At 49.7% G+C, this 21,043-nt stretch overlaps 1 protein-coding gene across 3 annotated transcripts in view; it reads right to left on the bottom strand.

The window, feature by feature from the left end:
- Positions 1-4,114: 4,114 nt before the first annotated feature.
- The window catches only part of mphosph9 (M-phase phosphoprotein 9), a 25,014-nt gene continuing 8,085 nt past the window's right edge, over positions 4,115-21,043 (bottom strand). Inside the window, exons 11-24 of one of the 3 annotated variants that reach the window (XM_080522083.1) lie at positions 18,648-18,788; positions 16,065-16,152; positions 13,722-13,907; positions 12,214-12,261; positions 11,977-12,146; positions 11,564-11,665; positions 11,128-11,463; positions 9,628-9,779; positions 8,932-9,183; positions 6,542-6,662; positions 6,368-6,453; positions 5,821-5,957; positions 5,181-5,246; positions 4,115-4,762 (exon numbers count right to left, since the gene is read on the bottom strand). In XM_080522083.1, coding sequence (XP_080378209.1) covers positions 4,661-4,762; positions 5,181-5,246; positions 5,821-5,957; positions 6,368-6,453; positions 6,542-6,662; positions 8,932-9,183; positions 9,628-9,779; positions 11,128-11,463; positions 11,564-11,665; positions 11,977-12,146; positions 12,214-12,261; positions 13,722-13,907; positions 16,065-16,152; positions 18,648-18,788 — 1,987 coding nt within the window. In that variant the 3' untranslated portion in view covers positions 4,115-4,660. Of the gene's footprint in view, positions 4,763-5,180; positions 5,247-5,820; positions 5,958-6,367; positions 6,454-6,541; positions 6,663-8,931; positions 9,184-9,627; positions 9,780-11,127; positions 11,464-11,563; positions 11,666-11,976; positions 12,147-12,213; positions 12,262-13,721; positions 13,908-16,064; positions 16,153-18,647; positions 18,789-21,043 lie in introns of those variants that run through there. The other 2 variants (XM_080522084.1, XM_080522085.1) reach the window with 2 other exon arrangements.

Raw genomic sequence — 21,043 nt, 5'->3', positions numbered from 1 at the left:
CCTCGTCGTTCTGGAGAACCCCACCCTCCTCCACCCTCCTCCACCCTTCTCCACCTCTGTCCACTGGCAGAACCACCCCCTGCACCACCCTCTGCACCACCCCCTGCACCACCCCTGCACAACCCCTGCACCCCCCCTACACCACCCCCTGCACCCCCCCCTGCACCACCCCCTACACCACCCCCTGCACCACCCCCTACACCACCCCCTGCACCACCCCTGCACCCCCCCTACACCACCCCCTGCACCCCCCCCTGCACCACCCCCTACACCACCCCCCTGCACCACCCCCTACACCACCCCCTGCACCACCCCTGCACCCCCCCTACACCACCCCCTGCACCCCCCCCTGCACCACCCCCTACACCACCCCCTGCCCCACCCCCTGAACGTAAACAAGGACGAAGTCGTAGACAAACTAGAAAATCTGAACCGTCGAGCAAAAATACAAGAAGTGAAAATAAAGACAAACATCAGTTTAGTCACTTTGAAAGTAAAACTACGGAAAGAAGAACAAGACTGACAGTGTGTGTGTGTGTGTGTGTGTGTGTGTGTGTGTGTGTGTGTGTGTGTGTGTGTGTGTGTGTGTGTGTGTGTGTGTGTGTGTGTGGTTCGGGAGACGGACGATCCAGTCGTGGTTAAAAGAGACAGAAAACGAGACGAGAGACGACGTCTCCGCAAAGTGATTCCTCACGTTTCCATGGAGACAGAGGCTCCGCCCACACGGGCTGAGACGATCTCGTCTCTCCTCATCGTTCTTAAAAAGTTCCCCGTCCACACGGAAACATCTGCATCCCAAACCTCCTCAACCTGACGTAGTTCCCCTCCAGGCCTGCAGGAGGCGCCACGACAGGGCCAGAGGTGGAGAGGCGGGGCTAGAGGTGGAGAGGCGGAGAGGTGGGGCTAGAGGTGGAGAGGCGAGGCTAGAGGTGGAGAGGTGGAGAGGTGGGGCTAGAGGTGGAGAGGTGGAGAGGCGAGGCTAGAGGTGGAGAGGTGGGGCTAGAGGTGGAGAGGTGGAGAGGCGGGGCTAGAGGTGGAGAGGCGAGGCTAGAGGTGGAGAGGCGAGGCTAGAGGTGGAGAGGCGGGGCTAGAGGTGGAGAGGTGGAGAGGCGGGGCTAGAGGTGGAGAGGTGGAGAGGCGGGGCTAGAGGTGGAGAGGTGGAGAGGCGGGGCTAGAGGTGGAGAGGTGGAGAGGCGAGGCTAGAGGTGGAGAGGTGGAGAGGCGGGGCCAGAGGTCAAGAGGTCGAGAGGCGGGGCTAGAGGTGGAGAGGTGGGGCTAGAGGTGGAGAGGCGGGGCTAGAGGTGGAGAGGCGGGGCTAGAGGTGGAGAGGTGGAGAGGTGGAGAGGCGGGGCTAGAGGTGGAGAGGCGGGGCTAGAGGTGGAGAGGTGGAGAGGCGGGACCAGAGGTCAAGAGGTCGAGAGGCGGGGCTAGAGGTGGAGAGGTGGGGCTAGAGGTGGAGAGGCGGGGCTAGAGGTGGAGAGGTGGAGAGGCGGGGCTAGAGGTGGAGAGGCGAGGCTAGAGGTGGAGAGGTGGAGAGGTGGAGAGGCGGGGCTAGAGGTGGAGAGGTGGAGAGGCGGGGCTAGAGGTGGAGAGGCGTGGCTAGAGGTGGAGAGGTGGAGAGGCGAGGCTAGAGGTGGAGAGGCGGGGCTAGAGGTGGAGAGGCGGGGCTAGAGGTGGAGAGGTGGGGCTAGAGGTGGAGAGGTGGAGAGGCGGGGCTAGAGGTGGAGAGGCGGGGCTAGAGGTGGAGAGGTGGAGAGGCGGGGCTAGAGGTGGAGAGGCGTGGCTAGAGGTGGAGAGGTGGAGAGGCGAGGCTAGAGGTGGAGAGGCGGGGCTAGAGGTGGAGAGGTGGAGAGGCGGGGCTAGAGGTGGAGAGGCGGGGCTAGAGGTGGAGAGGTGGAGAGGCGAGGCTAGAGGTGGAGAGGCGGGGCTAGAGGTGGAGAGGCGGGGCTAGAGGTGGAGAGGTGGAGAGGCGGGGCTAGAGGTGGAGAGGCGGGGCCATGACATCGTTAAAACCGAGGAGGCATTTTCTAATTCCTCCATGTTTTTAAAAAAATAAACAGACTTTTCAGGGACCAGACGGTAACCATGGTTACGTGGCCTTGGTTGTTGGTTGTCAGCGGCTCGTTGTGACGTCAACCTGCAGCACCGACTAGTGGACCGACAGGGAACTACGTCATTTTCATCATGTTGATATATTAACATGAAACTTCTGCAATAAACGGCCTAAATGTGTGTCACACACACACACACACACACACACACACACACACACACACACACACACACACACACACACACACACACACACACACACACCTCATTAATCAGATTAATTAACCACCGTCCTCCTCCTCCTCTCCAGCGGCTCACCTGCAGACGCTCCGCCGGGAACCAGCGCTGCTCCCCGGGGTGCCGTCAGCCCGGGTGTCGGTGCTCCGGACCGCACTCCCCGCGCCCCCCCCCCCCCCTCCCCCCTCCCCGCTGTGGCTCCTCCGCCGACAGCCGCCGTCTCCAGCCGGGGCTCCGTGCGCCTGCAGCCGGCGGTCCTGCTGGGAGGGTCGGCCCCGGTGCTCCGGTGCTCCGGTGCTCCGGTGCTGCGGCGGTCCGGTGGTCGGCGGCAGGTTACATGAGAGCGGGACGTCCTCCTGCAGGGAGCCGTGGGGAGAGGCGCCCCCTGGCGGCGCTGCGGCGCACTGCACCCCCCCGATCCAGCTTCCCTCCTCAGGGCTTGTTTCACTTTTTAAATCAAGTTTTCCTCTCTTCCCTCACGGTAGATCGTCCACGGTGCTGAAGAGCTCTTTTATCCTGATGTCTTCATTTATAAGTTCCCATTTCCCAGTTGGGAGTGTTCCCAAACAACACGGAACATCTCGGGTTTCATCTTTAAAGCAGAACAGGAACAGGAACATCAGCCCGTCGTCGTTCAGCAGAACAAAACGACACTCTGGAGGCGTTTTGTTCTCATGAAGAGTTCAGATCATTAAAGGTTCAGCAGGACGACTGTTCTAATTGGCTCTACTGAGCATGTGCAGAACTTCTGGTTGCCAACCAGCACCACGACCAGCATTTTCGAAAAGTTGCATTTCCCCAGAGACAGGCTGTTTTAGAAAAGTCGTTTCCCCCCATTTCATCAAAAAGTTGAATTTTCCCATTTCCATGGAGGTGGGGCTTTTTTTTGTCCAAAAAGGTGTAGTTTATGAAAAATTGTGTTTTCCTGTTTCTATTGAGAAAGCGTTGCACCCAAAATTTTTCTTTTCCTTTTCCATGTTTTCAAAAAGTTCCAACTTGGGAACCATTTTCAAAAAGTTGTGTTTGCCTATTTCCAGAGATGGAGGATTTTTAAAAAGTTGTGTTTCCCTGTCTCTATGGAAACAGCATTTCTGAAAAAAAGTAGTTTTTCAATTTCAATGGAGACAGTTTTCAAAAGTTGCACCTTGAGAACCATTTTCAAAAAGTTGTGTTTGCCCATTTCCAGAAATGGAGGATTTTCAAAAACTTGTGTTTCCCTGTCTGTATGGAAACAGAGCATTTCTGAAAAAATTTGTTTTTCCCATTTCAATGGAGAGTTTTCAAAAAGTTGCACCTTGAGAACCATTTTCAAAAAGTTGTGTTTTCCCCCCCATCTCCATTGAAATTGAAAAACTACTTTTTTTTCAGAAATGCTCTGTTTCCATAGAGATAGGGAAACACAACTTTTTAAAAATCCTCCATCTCTGGAAATAGGCAAACAACTTTTCGAAAACAGTTCCCAAGGTGGGATTTTTTTTATTTTTTAAATGCTCCCGTCTCCATAGAAACGGGAGGAAAACTGAAAATTTTGAAAATGCCCCATCTCCATGGAAATGGACAGTTTTCAAAAAGTTGTGTTTTCCCCATTTCCGTGGAGATGGGGCATTTTCAAAAATTTCAGTTTCCCTCCTGTTTCTATGGGGACGGGAGCGTTATAAAAAAAAAAAAATAAAAAAAAATCCCACCTTGGGAACTGTTTTCGAAAAGTTGCGTCATCTGAAGGAAGTGAAAACGCGACGACACTTCGAGGAGTGAACAAACTGAGGGAAACGATTCTGGTAAAAATCTTCATTTATTGTGCAAAAACACTTTAGTTCCAGTGAAGTTCATGTCAAAGTAAAAACAACGGTGGGTGTGTGTGTGTGTGTGTGTGTGTGTGTGTGTGTGTGTGTGTGTGTGTGTGTGTGTGTGTGTGTGTGTGTGTGTGTGAAAAACACCAGGAATGTAAACGAAGAGAGAGAAATAAAAACTGGTTCAAGTAAAGAAAAGTTTGGATCATTTGGCTCAAACATGTAAACGAGTCGGACGGTTAAAAAGAAAAACGTCAAGTGAAGAAACATCTGGAAAGAAAAACGACGGCAGTGACGTTTGTGTGTGGAGCGATTGATGAACCTCCTCTGGACATGGCGGCTGGCAAACGATCGATCAATCAATCAATCAATCAATCAATCAATCAATCAATCTCTGTGACTACAAAAGTAAAAATCTGTGGTTTTACTAAAATATAAATATTCTCCTCAAATCTGTCAAAAAGTTCCCCGAGAAGTCGCAGGTAGAAAAGGACGCTGCGCACACACACACACACACACACACACACACACACACCCCCACCCCCACACACACACACACACGCACACACACACACACGTGGTCACGTGTTGGAGGAGGACCTCAGGACGTGGAACCTCTTCAGGATCCTCCTCAACGAGCCCAGCTGCCGGTCCAGACGCTCCAGACGCTCCTCTAAGGCCACCTGAGGGCAAAGATCAAAGGCCGAAGGACGGAGATCAAAGCTCGCCGTCGTCACAAGGCTGAAGGAACGATTCAATACGAGAGCAGAGGTCGGCTCCTCTTTTCTGTTTTTTTTTAAATGATGAATTCTATTTTAATGTTTAGACTTTGAGGTTTATTGGGGTTAATAAATAACATGAAATAATAAAAACAATCTATAAGTGAGAAATCCAATGTGATAAATCACGTTTGACAGGACGACAAACTAAATGTAAAAACAAGAAAATTCTGGGAGTGAAGAAGTCAAACAATAGAAAACTGATATTTATGGAAATAGTTTAACGAAATTAAAACAAACACAAAGTATTGAAAGGAAAACAGAAATAAATCAATAAAATACAACAATTAAATCAATAGAATGAAAAACGAAGAGGCCTCACCTCCTCCAACCTGGTCTGGAGGGTCACTCTGCCCCCTGCTGGGAGGCGGCTCAGAGCGGCCTCCACCTGCACACACACACACACACACACACACACACACACACACACACACACACACACACACACACACACACACACACACACACACACACACACACACACACACACACACACACAGGTCAATAATAAAATAATGATATTGACATACTTTGGCCTCATTACCAGAGTGTATAGGGGGGGGAGGGGGTTATAGGGAGGCGGGGGGGGGGGTTATAGGGAGGCGGGGGGGGGGGGGGGGGGGGGGGCTGTGTCAGTAGAAACAATAGAGTCCAGGTTACATAAGAGGTCAGAGGGAGATTAGTTTACGTTCTGTTTTCCTCTGAAACCTGAAATCTGCTCAAATGAAATAAACCCAGAACCCTGGAGGAGCGGCGCTCAGAGGTCAGAGGTCAAAGTCAGAGGTCAAGGTCAAGGGTCAGGGTCAGAGGTCAGGGTCCCTCCTCCACCTTTCACTGTTTGTCTTCACAATGTTTGATGGAGAAATGTATTTTATCTTATTGTAATGAAATGAAGGTACCAAAGTGACCCAGAGACAAAGGTCCTGGAGGACCTGGAAGTCCTGGAGGACCTGGAAACTCACCTGCAGCTTCTCCTTGGCCAGATCGTCAAACAGCCGCTCAGCGTCGGCCAGTGACTGCAGCGACACCTCCGCCCCCCCCGGGCCCCCCGGCTCCTCCCGGCCCAGCCGGGGGCGCCGGTCCGGCGCTAGGCTGGCGTCTGGGGGGGGCAGAAGACGGCGGGGGAGTTTTCAAGGTGGAGTAAAGATGGGGTAGTTGTAAAGGTGTAGTTTTTATGGTGTAGTGAAGACGGTGTAGTTTTCAACGTGTGGTGAAGACGGTGTAGTTTTCAAGGTGTAGTTTTCCAGGTGTAGTAAAGACGGTGTAGTTTTCCAGGTGTAGTGAAGACGGTGTAGTTTTCAAGGTGTAGTGAAGATGGTGTAGTTTTCCAGGTGTAGCGAAGACAGCGTAGTTTTCAAGGTGTAGTGAAGACGGTGTAGTTTTCAACGTGTGGTGAAGACGGTGTAGTTTTCAAGGTGTAGTTTTCCAGGTGTAGTAAAGACGGTGTAGTTTTCCAGGTGTAGTGAAGACGGTGTAGTTTTCAAGGTGTAGTTTTCCAGGTGTACTCACCTTGCTCTCCGTCTGTGCTGAACTGCAGTTTCTTTCTGGGGCTGCTGGTGAACGAGTGACGTCTCCGGTCGGCGAGTTCCTCAACCCTGCAGACGACACGAGACTGTAAATAACAACAACAACAACCACCACCACCCCCCTCCCCCAAGAGCCCCCCCCCCTCCCCCCCCTCACCCGGTGAGCAGGTGCTCCTCGCGGGGCAGGGGGTGACCGAAGGCGGTGGAGAAGTTCTCGGTGGGGCAGCGTTTGGGGCTGGACCTGGCCGACACCGGAACCAACAACGTTTCCCTCTTGGCTGGAGACACAAAGACAGTCGGAGTCAGTCGCTGGTCTGGAGTCAGTCGATGGTCTGGAGTCAGTCGCTGGTCTGGAGTCAGTCGCTGGTCTGGAGTCTGGAGTCAGTCGCTGGTCTGGAGTCAGTCGCTGGTCTGGAGTCAGTCGCTGGTTTGGAGTCAGTCGCTGGTCTGGAGTCTGGAGTCAGTCGCTGGTCTGGAGTCTGGAGTCAGTCGCTGGTCTGGAGTCAGTCGCTGGTCTGGAGTCAGTCGCTGGTTTGGAGTCAGTCGCTGGTCTGGAGTCTGGAGTCAGTCGCTGGTCTGGAGTCAGTTGCTGGTCTGGAGTCTGGAGTCAGTCGCTGGTTTGGAGTCAGTTGCTGGTCTGGAGTCTGGAGTCAGTCGCTGGTCTGGAGTCAGTTGCTGGTCTGGAGTCTGGAGTCAGTCGCTGGTCTGGAGTCAGTTGCTGGTCTGGAGTCTGGAGTCAGTCGCTGGTTTGGAGTCAGTTGCTGGTCTGGAGTCAGTCGCTGGTTTGGAATCAGTCGCTGGTCTGGAGTCAGTCGCTGGTCTGGAGTCTGGAGTCAGTCGCTGGTTTGGAGTCAGTCGCTGGTCTGGAGTCTGGAGTCAGTTGCTGGTCTGGAGTCAGTCGCTGGTTTGGAGTCAGTTGCTGGTCTGGAGTCAGTCGCTGGTCTGGAGTCAGTCGCTGGTTTGGAGTCAGACGCTGGTCTGGAGTCAGTCGCTGGTTTGGAGTCAGTTGCTGGTCTGGAGTCAGTCGCTGGTCTGGAGTCAGTCGCTGGTTTGGAGTCAGTTGCTGGTCTGGAGTCAGTCGCTGGTCTGGAGTCAGTCGCTGGTTTGGAGTCAGACGCTGGTCTGGAGTCAGTCGCTGGTCTGGAGTCAGTCGCTGGTCTGGAGTCAGTCGCTGGTTTGGAGTCAGACGCTGGTCTGGAGTCAGACGCTGGTCTGGAGTCAGTCGCTGGTCTGGAGTCAGTCGCTGGTTTGGAGTCAGACGCTGGTCTGGAGTCAGACGCTGGTCTGGAGTCAGACGCTGGTCTGGAGTCAGACGCTGGTCTGGAGTCAGACGCTGGTCTGGAGTCAGACGCTGGTCTGGAGTCAGTCGCTGGTCTGGAGTCAGACGCTGGTCTGGAGTCAGACGCTGGTCTGGAGTCAGGCGCTGGTCTGGAGTCAGACAAACATTCCTTCACAAGAAAACTGATTCTCTAAAGACAAAAACAAGCTGATCATGTTTTATTGTAATAACATGTATTGAAGTATCAGAAATTATTACTGTGTGTGTGTGTGTGTTATTTACTGGGTGTGTGTGTGTGTGTGTGTGTGTGTGTTATTTACTGGGTGTGTGTGTGTTATTTACTGTGTGTGTGTGTGTGTGTTATTTACTGTGTGTGTGTGTGTGTGTTATTTACTGGGTGTGTGTGTGTGTTATTTACTGGGTGTGTGTGTGTGTGTGTGTGTGTGTTATTTACTGGGTGTGTGTGTGTGTGTGTGTGTGTGTGTTATTTACTGGGTGTGTGTGTGTTATTTACTGTGTGTGTGTGTGTGTGTTATTTACTGTGTGTGTGTGTGTGTGTTATTTACTGGGTGTGTGTGTGTGTTATTTACTGGGTGTGTGTGTGTGTGTGTGTGTGTGTTATTTACTGGGTGTGTGTGTGTGTGTGTGTGTGTGTGTTATTTACTGGGTGTGTGTGTGTGTGTGTGTGTGTGTTATTTACTGGGTGTGTGTGTGTGTGTGTGTGTTATTTACTGGGTGTGTGTGTGTTATTTACTGTGTGTGTGTGTGTGTGTTATTTACTGTGTGTGTGTGTGTGTGTTATTTACTGGGTGTGTGTGTGTGTTATTTACTGGGTGTGTGTGTGTGTGTGTGTGTGTGTTATTTACTGGGTGTGTGTGTGTGTGTGTTATTTACTGGGTGTGTGTGTGTGTGTGTTATTTACTGGGTGTGTGTGTGTGTGTGTTATTTACTGGGTGTGTGTGTGTGTGTGTTATTTACTGGGTGTGTGTGTGTGTGTGTTATTTACTGGGTGTGTGTGTGTGTGTGTGTGTTATTTACTGGGTGTGCGTGTGTGTGTGTTATTTACTGGGTGTGTGTGTGTGTGTGTGTGTTATTTACTGGGTGTGTGTGTGTGTGTGTTATTTACTGGGTGTGTGTGTGTGTGTGTTATTTACTGGGTGTGTGTGTGTGTGTGTGTTATTTACTGGGTGTGTGTGTTATTTACTGTGTGTGTGTGTGTGTGTGTGTGTGTGTGTGTTATTTACTGGGTGTGTGTGTGTGTTATTTACTGGGTGTGTGTGGGGGGCCGTTCCTCTGTCCAGGGGGGGGCAGTGATGATGATCTATGTCCTTCTGGACTCAAACTCCTCTGAGCTCTGAGCAGAGCTGCAGCTCCACTGTGACTCCTCACTGCTCCTCCTGCTCCTCCTCCCAGGCTCACCACCACCTCCCGCTCCACCTGGACGAGTCCCACCCGTTCCTGGATGGACTCCTTGTGTCGGCGCTCCACGAAGCCCACGGTGGTTCTGGGACTGCCGAACCCTGAGGAACCAGCAGGGAGACGCTGAAACCCCATGATGTCACGGCCCCGCCTCTCCACCTCTAGCCCCGCCCCTCTCCACCTCTAGCCCCGCCCCTCTCCACCTCTAGCCACGCCCCTCTCCACCTCTAGCCACGCCCCTCTCCACCTCTAGCCACGCCCCTCTCCATGACATCATGAACAACACCAACATGAGTACAGAAGAATCAGTTTCTAATCTGGTTTTGCCTGTTTAGATGACCTTGTGTTCCACAGTGTGACCTGACCGCCCCCCCCCCAGTGTTTCCACAGTGTGACCTGACCCCCCCCCCCCCAGTGTTTCCAGTGTGACCTGACCCCCCCCTGTGTTCCACAGTGTGACCTGACCCCCCCCCAGTGTTCCACAGTGTGACCTGACCCCCCCCCCCCCCTACAGGTCTACAGGTAGGGCAGAGTGTGGTTCTCACAAGGCGCCCGGCTCTGCGTGGCCCGGGTTTCCTCCAGCTCGATCAGCGCCCTCATCACCGGGGTGAGGACGGGGGCCCCCCCCTCCCGGCGACCGCCGTCCCGCTGGCTGCTGGGGGGGCGGAGCTGCTCGTTCTCTGGAGACGACGCACTCCTGCAGCAGGAGGAACAGACGACACCAGGATCAGGCGTCTTTCCTCTCTACAACCAGTTGACAGTGAATCAATGGCACATGGCGCCACATGGAGCCCTGCTGGACCTGTATCTGGTTCTATGCTCTGTTTTCTCTGGTCTATCAATGATCTCTATGTTTCCAGGCTGGTTTCTATGTTTTCCAGGCTGGTTTCTGTGTTTCCAGGCTGGTTTCAGTGTTTCCAGACTGGTTTCTATGTTTTCCAGGCTGGTTTCTATGTTTTCCAGGCTGATTTCTATGTTTTCAAGGCTGATTTCAGTGTTTCCATGCTGGTTTCTATGTTTTCTAGGCTGGTTTCTATGTTTTCCAGGCTGGTTTCTATGTTTTCCAGGCTGGTTTCTATGTCTTCCAGGCTGGTTTCTATGTTTTCCAGGCTGGTTTCTATGTCTTCCAGGCTGGTTTCAGTGTTTCCATGCTGGTTTCTATGTTTTCTAGGCTGGTTTCTATGTTTCCAGGCTGGTTTCTATGTTATCCAGGCTGATTTCTATGTTTTCAAGGCTGATTTCAGTGTTTCCAGGCTGGTTTCTATGTTTTCCAGGCTGGTTTCTATGTCTTCCAGGCTGGTTTCTATGTCTTCCAGGCTGGTTTCTATGTTTTCCAGGCTGGTTTCTATGTCTTCCAGGCTGGTTTCTATGTCTTCCAGGCTGGTTTCTATGTTTTCTAGGCTGATTTCAGTGTTTCCAGGCTGGTTTCTATGTTTTCCAGGCTGGTTTCTATGTCTTCCAGGCTGGTTTCTATGTCTTCCAGGCTGGTTTCTATGTTTTCCAGGCTGGTTTCTATGTCTTCCAGGCTGGTTTCTATGTCTTCCAGGCTGGTTTCAGTGTTTCCATGCTGGTTTCTATGTTTTCTAGGCTGGTTTCTATGTTTTCCAGGCTGGTTTCTATGTCTTCCAGGCTGGTTTCTATGTATCCAGGCTGGTTTCTATGTTTTCCAGGCTGGTTTCTATGTTTTCCAGGCTGGTTTCTATGTTTCCAGGCTGGTTTCTATGTTTTCTAGGCTGGTTTCTATGTTTCCAGGCTGGTTTCTATGTTTTCTAGGCTGGTTTCTATGTATCCAGGCTGGTTTCTATGTTTCCAGGCTGGTTTCTATGTATCCAGGCTGGTTTCTATGTTTCCAGGCTGGTTTCTATGTTTTCAGGCTGGTTTCTATGTTTTCAAGGCTGGTTTCTATGTTTTCCAGGCTGGTTTCTATGTTTCCAGGCTGGTTTCTATGTTATCCAGGCTGGTTTCTATGTTTTCCAGGCTGGTTTCAGTGTTTTCCAGGCTGGTTCCAGTGTTTCCAGGCTGTTCCAGTGTTTCCAGGCCCTCACCTCCAGCTGCCTCCAGTTGACGCCTCCCCGGAGCTGCTGGTTCCTGACGACTGGTCGACGGAGGGACACGACTTCCTGTTGAGCGGCGTGACCCCCGGGGGGGACGGGGGCCTGGAGGACTTCCTGTTGAGCGGCGTGACGCCCGGGGGGGACGGGGGCCTGGAGGACTTCCTGTTGAGCGGCGTGACGCCCGGGGGGGACGGGGGCCTGGAGGACTTCCTGTTGAGCGGCGTGACGCCCGGGGGGGACGGGGGCCTGGAGGACTTCCTGTGGGTGACGTCCGGCTCCGTCTGGCCTCTAGAGGGCGACAGCAGCAGGTCGGGGTGGTGGAGCAGGCTGTGGACACGGCGAGACAGAGGAACTACGTCAGGTGAGACTGGGGGTGTGTGTCCCCCCCCCTCCACCCCCCCCCCCCCCCTCAGAGTGTCTTCCTCACCCGGCTCCAGACGGCTGGGAGCTGCTGTGGGAGAAGAAACGAGCTCTGGACTGATTCTCATGATCCATCTGCTTCACCTGAGACTCTAGTTTACACACCAGTCTGCACACACACACACACACACACACACACACACACACACACACACACACACACACACACACACACACACACACACACACACACACACACACACACACACACACACACACACACACACACACACACACACACACAGCGTGAGTATTTATGTTTCTTTTCGATGATGTAATTTTGACTATTTGTTGTTCCAACATGAAAGAGCAGAGAAGTGACTAATAAGGGGTCATGATGTCACAAGTTGAACCTTCAATTAACCCTTTAATGACTAATTTGCTCTCTGACCAGTGGAACACTAGAACCTGCTGAATCACCTCTTCAGCTCAGAGACGTGGTCGTTGGCGTCCAGCAGCTTGTTCTCCGTCACCAGTAGCTTGTTCTCCGTCACCGCCAGCTTGTTCTCCGTCACCACCAGCTGGTTCTCCGTCACCAGTAGCTTGTTCTCCGTCACCGCCAGCTTGTTCTCCGTCACCACCAGCTTGTTCTGCAAGCAGAGGAGGAGGATTAAACCCAGACGTCCTCCTGAGCGTAGGGACAGAAGGACGTCTCACCTTCGTCCCGTCCTGCTCCGTCCTCAGGGAGTCGCACTGTCCCCGCAGCTGAGGACACAAAACATCACACTCTTCATTTCATGGAGCCTGAAGGCGTCGTTCCACCTGGTGTCCCTGAACGCACCACTCCACCAGGTGTCCCTGAACATTCCCTTCCACCTGGTGTCCCTGAACGCACCACTCCACCAGGTGTCCCTGAACGCATCATTCATACTCCACCAGGTGTCCCTGAACATTCCCTTCCACCTGGTGTCCCTGAACGCACCACTCCACCAGGTGTCCCTGAACGCACTGCTCCACCAGGTGTCCCTGAATGCATCATTCACACTCCACCAGGTGTCCCTGAACATTCCCTTCCACCTGGTGTCCCTGAACGCACCACTCCACCAGGTGTCCCTGAACGCATCATTCATACTCCACCAGGTGTCCCTGAACATTCCCTTCCACCTGGTGTCCCTGAACGCACCACTCCACCAGGTGTCCCTGAACGCACCGCTCCACCGGGTGTCCCTGAACGCATCATTCACACTCCACCGGGTGTCCCTGAACGCACCGCTCCACCAGGTGTCCCTGAACGCATCATTCACACTCCACCAGGTGTTCCTGAATGCACCACTCCACCGGGTGTCCCTGAACGCACCGCTCCACCAGGTGTCCCTGAACGCATCATTCACACTCCGCCGGGTGTCCCTGAATGCACCACTCCACCGGGTGTCCCTGATCGCACCGCTCCACCGGGTGTCCCTGAACGCATCATTCACACTCCACCAGGTGTCCTTGAACGCATCATTCACACTCCACCAGGTGTCCCTGAACGCATCATTCACACTCCACCGGGTGTCCCTGAATGCACCGCTCCACCGGGTGTCCCTGAACGCACCACTTCACCAGGTGTCCCTGAACGCATCATTCACACTCCACCAGGTGTCCCTGAACGCATCATTCACACTCCACCAGGTGTCCCTGAACGCATCATTCACACTCCACCGGGTGTCCCTGAACGCATCACTTCAGTGTTTTACAGTTCGTCACTAAACAAGACGCGGTCGTTAAATATTTCAGTAAATAAATGACATGTTGATATAGAAATAAACATTTCAGTGGGATCAGGGTGGATGAGGGTGGAGCAGGGTGGATGAGGGTGGTTCAGGGTGGATGAGGGTGGATCAGGGTGGATGAGGGTGTTCAGGGTGGATGAGGGTGGGTCAGGGTGGATGAGGGTGATCAGGGTGGATGAGGGTGATCAGGGTGGATGAGGGTGGATCAGGGTGGATGAGGGTGATCAGGGTGGATGAGGGTGGATCAGGGTGGATGAGGGTGGTTCAGGGTGGATGAGGGTGGATGAGGGTGCAGCAGGGTGGATGAGGGTGCAGCAGGGTGGATGAGGGTGCAGCAGGGTGGATGAGGGTGGATCAGGGTGGATGAGGGTGATCAGGGTGGATCAGGGTGGATGAGGGTGGTTCAGGGTGGATGAGGGTGGATGAGGGTGCAGCAGGGTGGAGACTCACGTCCTGCAGCATCTGGAGCTCCCTCTCCCTCCTGGCCTCTCTCTCGCCCGCCTCCTCCTCCAGATGTTGGACTCGGGTCCTGAGTCGGTCCAGCAGGTCGTCCTTCTCTCTGCCCGACCGCCGGCTGTCCTCCAGACGCTGCTGCAGCGCCGCCATCGCCGCCGCGTAGCGCTCCGCCCACTGCGCCTGGGAGGTTAGCTTAGCTCAGGGTCATCTACACCTGGACTAACTTTACTAGCAACTGGGAGTCGATCGTGTTCATGTTTAGTTAGTTTGGTTTAGTTCAGTTCAGTTTGTTTAGTTCAGTTTGTTTAGTTCAGTTCAGTTTGTTTAGTTTAGTTCAGTTTGTTTAGTTCAGTTCAGTTTGTTTAGTTTAGTTCAGTTTGTTTAGTTCAGTTCAGTTTGTTTAGTTTAGTTCAGTTTGTTCAGTTCAGTTCAGTTTGTTCAGTTCAGTTCAGTTTGTTCAGTTCAGTTCAGTTTGTTGAGTTTAGTTCAGTTTGTTTAGTTTAGTTCAGTTTGTTTAGTTTAGTTCAGTTTGTTCAGTTCAGTTCAGTTTGTTTAGTTTAGTTCAGTTTGTTCAGTTCAGTTCAGTTTGTTTAGTTCAGTTCAGTTTGTTTAGTTTAGTTCAGTTTGTTTAGTTCAGTTCAGTTTGTTTAGTTTAGTTCAGTTTGTTCAGTTCAGTTCAGTTTGTTCAGTTCAGTTCAGTTTGTTGAGTTTAGTTCAGTTTGTTTAGTTTAGTTCAGTTTGTTTAGTTTAGTTCAGTTTGTTCAGTTCAGTTCAGTTTGTTTAGTTTAGTTCAGTTTGTTCAGTTCAGTTCAGTTTGTTTAGTTTAGTTCAGTTTGTTCAGTTCAGTTCAGTTTGTTTAGTTCAGTTCAGTTTGTTCAGTTTAGTTCAGTTTGTTTAGTTCAGTTCAGTTTGTTTAGTTTAGTTCAGTTTGTTTAGTTTAGTTCAGTTTGTTCAGTTCAGTTCAGTTTGTTTAGTTTAGTTCAGTTTGTTCAGTTCAGTTCAGTTTGTTTAGTTTAGTTCAGTTTGTTCAGTTTAGTTCAGTTTGTTCAGTTCAGTTCAGTTTGTTTAGTTTAGTTCAGTTTGTTTAGTTCAGTTCAGTTTGTTTAGTTTAGTTCAGTTTGTTTAGTTCAGTTCAGTTTGTTTAGTTTAGTTCAGTTCAGTTTGTTTAGTTTAGTTCAGTTTGTTTAGTTTAGTTCAGTTTGTTCAGTTCAGTTCAGTTTGTTTAGTTTAGTTCAGTTTGTTCAGTTCAGTTCAGTTTGTTTAGTTTAGTTCAGTTTGTTCAGTTCAGTTTGTTTAGTTTAGTTCAGTTTGTTTAGTTCAGTTCAGTTTGTTTAGTTTAGTTCAGTTTGTTCAGTTCAGTTCAGTTTGTTTAGTTTAGTTCAGTTTGTTTAGTTCAGTTCAGTTTGTTTAGTTTAGTTCAGTTTGTTCAGTTCAGTTCAGTTTGTTTAGTTTAGTTCAGTTTAGTTCAGTTTGTTCAGTTCAGTTTGTTTAGTTCAGTTCAGTTTGTTTAGTTTAGTTCAGTTTGTTTAGTTTAGTTCAGTTTGTTCAGTTAGTTCAGTTCAGTTAGTTCAGTTCAGTTAGTTCAGTTCAGTTAGTTCAGTTAGTTCAGTTCAGTTAGTTCAGTTCAGTTCAGTTAGTTCAGTTCAGTTAGTTCAGTTCAGTTCAGTTCAGTTAGTTCAGTTCAGTTCAGTTCAGTTAGTTCAGTTCAGTTAGTTCAGTTCAGTTAGTTCAGTTAGTTCAGTTCAGTTAGTTCAGTTCAGTTAGTTCAGTTAGTTCAGTTCAGTTAGTTCAGTTCAGTTCAGTTAGTTCAGTTCAGTTAGTTCAGTTCAGTTCAGTTCAGTTAGTTCAGTTCAGTTAGTTCAGTTCAGTTAGTTCAGTTCAGTTCAGTTCAGTTAGTTCAGTTCAGTTAGTTCAGTTCAGTTAGTTCAGTTAGTTCAGTTCAGTTAGTTCAGTTCAGTTAGTTCAGTTCAGTTCAGTTAGTTCAGTTCAGTTAGTTCAGTTCAGTTCAGTTCAGTTAGTTCAGTTCAGTTAGTTCAGTTCAGTTAGTTCAGTTCAGTTAGTTCAGTTCAGTTAGTTCAGTTCAGTTAGTTCAGTTAGTTCAGTTCAGTTAGTTCAGTTCAGTTCAGTTAGTTCAGTTCAGTTAGTTCAGTTCAGTTCAGTTAGTTCAGTTCAGTTCAGTTCAGTTCAGTTAGTTCAGTTAGTTCAGTTCAGTTCAGTTAGTTCAGTTTAGTTTGTTCAGCTAGTTCAGTTAGTTCAGTTCAGTTTGTTCAGTTCAGTTCAGTTAGTTCAGTTAGTTCAGTTAGTTCAGTTCAGTTAGCAACAGGACAGGTTCAGTACCAGTTTCTGCTCCAGAACCTGGTTCTGGGCCTCCAGGTCTTGAACTCGACTCGTAGCTGCAGTCAGAGCTTCTTCCAGATGTTTGCATCTGCAGACCAAGAGACACAATCAACACCAACCGACGTTCAACCAGACTGGTTATTAAAATCCATAATCCTCATTTATCAAATCCTACATGACAAGACAACGTTGGAGTCTGAGGCCTTTTTAGGTAATAACGTACTAACCTGATGAGAATGAGAATGGCGGTAGAACAGATACTAGCCTAATGAGAATGAGAATGGCGGTAGGACAGATACTAACCTAATGAGAATGAGAATGGTGGTAGGACAGACCCTAACCTAATGAGAATGAGAATGGCGGTAGAACAGACACTAACCTAATGAGAATGAGAATGGCGGTAGAACAGATACTAACCTAATGAGAATGAGAATGGCGGTAGAACAGACACTAACCTAATGAGAATGAGAATGGCGGTAGAACAGACACTAACCTAATGAGAATGAGAATGGCGGTAGAACAGATACTAACCTAATGAGAATGAGAATGGCGGTAGAACAGATACTAACCTAATGAGAATGAGAATGGCGGTAGAACAGATACTAGCCTAATGAGAATGAGAATGGCGGTAGAACAGATACTAACCTAATGAGAATGAGAATGGCGGTAGAACAGATACTAACCTAATGAGAATGGCGGTAGAACAGATACTAACCTAATGAGAATGAGAATGGCGGTAGAACAGACACTAACCTAATGAGAATGAGAATGGCGGTAGAACAGACCCTAACCTAATGAGAATGAGAATGGCGGTAGAACAGACCCTAACCTAATGAGAATGAGAATGGCGGTAGAACAGACCCTAACCTAATGAGAATGAGAATGGCGGTAGAACAGACAATAACCTAATGAGAATGAGAATGGCGGTAGAACAGATACTAACCTAATGAGAATGGCGGTAGAACAGATACTAACCTAATGAGAATGGCGGTAGAACAGATACTAACCTAATGAGAATGGCGGTAGAACAGATACTAACCTAATGAGAATGAGAATGGCGGTAGAACAGACACTAACCTAATGAGAATGAGAATGGCGGTAGAACAGATACTAACCTAATGAGAATGAGAATGGCGGTAGAAAAGACCCTAACCTAATGAGAATGAGAATGGCGGTAGGACAGATACTAACCTAATGAGAATGAGAATGGCGGTAGAACAGATACTAACCTAATGAGAATGAGAATGGCGGTAGAACAGACCCTAACCTAATGAGAATGAGAATGGCGGTAGAACAGACAATAACCTAATGAGAATGAGAATGGCGGTAGAACAGATACTAACCTAATGAGAATGGCGGTGGAACAGATACTAACCTAATGAGAATGAGAATGGCGGTAGAACAGACACTAACCTAATGAGAGTGGCGGTAGAACAGATACTAACCTAATGAGAATGAGAATGGCGGTAGAACAGATACTAACCTAATGAGAATGAGAATGGCGGTAGAACAGATACTAACCTAATGAGAATGAGAATGGCGGTAGAACAGACACTAACCTAATGAGAATGAGAATGGCGGTAGAACAGACTCTAACCTAATGAGAATGAGAATGGCGGTAGGACAGACCCTAACCTAATGAGAATGAGAATGGCGGTAGAACAGATACTAACCTAATGAGAATGAGAATGGCGGTAGAACAGATACTAACCTAATGAGAATGAGAATGGCGGTAGAACAGACACTAACCTAATGAGAATGAGAATGGCGGTAGAACAGACACTAACCTAATGAGAATGAGAATGGCGGTAGAATAGACACTAACCTAATGAGAATGAGAATGGCGGTAGAACAGACCCTAACCTAATGATAATGAGAATGGCGGTAGAACAGACAATAACCTAATGAGAATGAGAATGGCGGTAGAACAGATACTAACCTAATGAGAATGGCGGTAGAACAGATACTAACCTAATGAGAATGGCGGTAGAACAGATACTAACCTAATGAGAATGGCGGTAGAACAGATACTAGCCTAATGAGAGTGGCGGTAGAACAGATACTAGCCTAATGAGAATGGCGGTAGAACAGATACTAACCTAATGAGAATGGCGGTAGAACAGATACTAACCTAATGAGAATGGCGGTAGAACAGATACTAACCTAATGAGAATGGCGGTAGAACAGACACTAACCTAATGAGAATGGCGGTAGAACAGATACTAACCTAATGAGAATGGCAGTAGAACAGACACTAACCTAATGAGAATGGCTGTAGAACAGACACTAACCTAATGAGAATGGCGGTAGAACAGATACTAACCTAATGAGAATGAGAATGGCGGTAGAACAGATACTAACCTAATGAGAATGAGAATGGCGGTAGAACAGATACTAACCTAATGAGAATGGCGGTAGAACAGATACTAGCCTAATGAGAATGAGAATGGCGGTAGAACAGATACTAGCCTAATGAGAATGAGAATGGCGGTAGAACAGATACTAACCTAATGAGAATGAGAATGGCGGTAGAACAGATACTAACCTAATGAGAATGAGAATGGCGGTAGAACAGATCCTCACCTCAGCGTCAGGACCTGGTTTCTCTCCTCCAGATCCTGCGGAAGCTTCAGTTTGTCTCTCAACATCTGGATCTCAGTCTCGTAGTAAAACTTCAGGTCGGCCAGGTGACGAGAATGTTTCTCTCTCAGGTCCTGTCTCAGTCTGCAGGGGGCACATCAGGCCACATCTGGTCACTTCAGACCACATCAGGCCACATCTGGTCACATCAGACCACATCAGGCCACATCTGGTCACATCAGACCACATCAGGCCACATCAGGCCACATCTGGTCACATCAGGCCACATCAGGCCACATCTGGTCACATCAGGCCACATCAGGCCACATCAGACCACATCTGGTCACATCAGGCCACATCAGGCCACATCAGGCCACATCAGGCCACATCAGGCCACATCAGGCCACATCTGGTCACATCAGGCCACATCAGGCCACATCTGGTCACATCAGACCACATCAGCTCACATCTGGTCACATCAGACCACATCAGCTCACATCTGGTCACATCAGGCCACATCAGCTCACATCTGGTCACATCAGGTCACATCAGACCACATCAGGTCACATCAGGCCACATCAGGTCACATCTGGTCACATCTGGTCACATCAGACCACATCTGGTCACATCAGACCACATCAGGCCACATCTGGTCACATCAGGCCACATCAGGTCACATCTGGTCACATCAGACCACATCTGGTGACATCAGACCACATCTGGTCACATCAGACCACATCTGGTCACATCAGACCACATCAGACCACATCTGGTCACATCAGGTAACATCAGGTCACATCAGGCCACATCTGGTCACATCAGGTCACATCAGGCCACATCTGGTCACATCAGACCACATCAGGCCACATCTGGTCACATCAGACCACATCAGGCCACATCTGGTCACATCAGGCCACATCAGGCCACATCTGGTCACATCAGGCCACATCAGGCCACATCAGACCACATCTGGTCACATCAGGCCACATCAGGCCACATCTGGTCACATCAGGCCACATCAGGCCACATCTGGTCACATCAGGTCACATCAGACCACATCAGGTCACATCAGGCCACATCAGGTCACATCTGGTCACATCTGGTCACATCAGACCACATCTGGTCACATCAGACCACATCAGGCCACATCTGGTCACATCAGGTCACATCTGGTCACATCAGACCACATCTGGTCACATCAGACCACATCTGGTCACATCAGACCACATCTGGTCACATCAGACCACATCAGGTAACATCAGGTCACATCTGGTCACATCAGACCACATCTGGTCACATCAGACCACATCTGGTCACATCAGACCACATCTGGTCACATCAGACCACATCTGGTCACATCTGGTCACATCAGACCACATCAGGCCACATCAGACCACATCAGGCCACATCAGACCACATCTGGTCACATCAGACCACATCAGACCACATCTGGTCACATCAGACCACATCTGGTCACATCAGACCACATCAGGTCACATCAGGCCACATCAGGCCACATCAGACCACATCTGGTCACATCAGACCACATCAGGCCACATCAGACCACATCTGGTCACATCAGACCACATCTGGTCACATCAGACCACATCAGACCACATCTGGTCACATCAGACCACATCTGGTCACATCAGACCACATCTGGTCACATCTGGTCACATCAGACCACATCAGGTAACATCAGGTCACATCAGGCCACATCAGGTCACATCAGGTCACATCAGACCACATCAGGCCACATCAGGTCACATCAGGTCACATCAGGCCACATCTGGTCACATCAGACCACATCTGGTCACATCTGGTCACATCAGACCACATCAGGTCACATCAGGTCACATCTGGTCACATCAGACCACATCTGGTCACATCAGACCACATCTGGTCACATCAGACCACATCAGGTCACATCAGGTCACATCTGGTCACATCAGACCACATCTGGTCACATCAGACCACATCTGGTCACATCTGGTCACATCAGACCACATCAGGTAACATCAGGTCACATCAGGTCACATCAGGTCACATCAGACCACATCAGGTCACATCAGGTCACATCAGACCACATCAGGTAACATCAGGTCACATCAGACCACATCAGGCCACATCAGGTCACATCAGGTCACATCAGGCCACATCTGGTCACATCTGGTCACATCAGACCACATCTGGTCACATCAGACCACATCAGGTCACATCAGACCACATCTGGTCACATCAGACCACATCTGGTCACATCAGACCACATCAGGTCACATCAGGTCACATCAGGTCACATCTGGTCACATCAGGTCACATCAGGTCACATCAGGCAAAATCAGGTCACATCAGGTCACATCAGACCACATCTGGTCACATCTGGTCACATCAGGTCACAT

The sequence above is a fragment of the Blennius ocellaris genome, assembly GCF_963422515.1.
Source record: "Blennius ocellaris genome assembly, contig: SCAFFOLD_262, whole genome shotgun sequence".
Classification (NCBI taxonomy): Eukaryota; Metazoa; Chordata; class Actinopteri; order Blenniiformes; family Blenniidae; genus Blennius; species Blennius ocellaris.
Note: the sequence above shows the minus strand (reverse complement) of the source record. Positions and strands in the feature narration are given on the sequence as shown.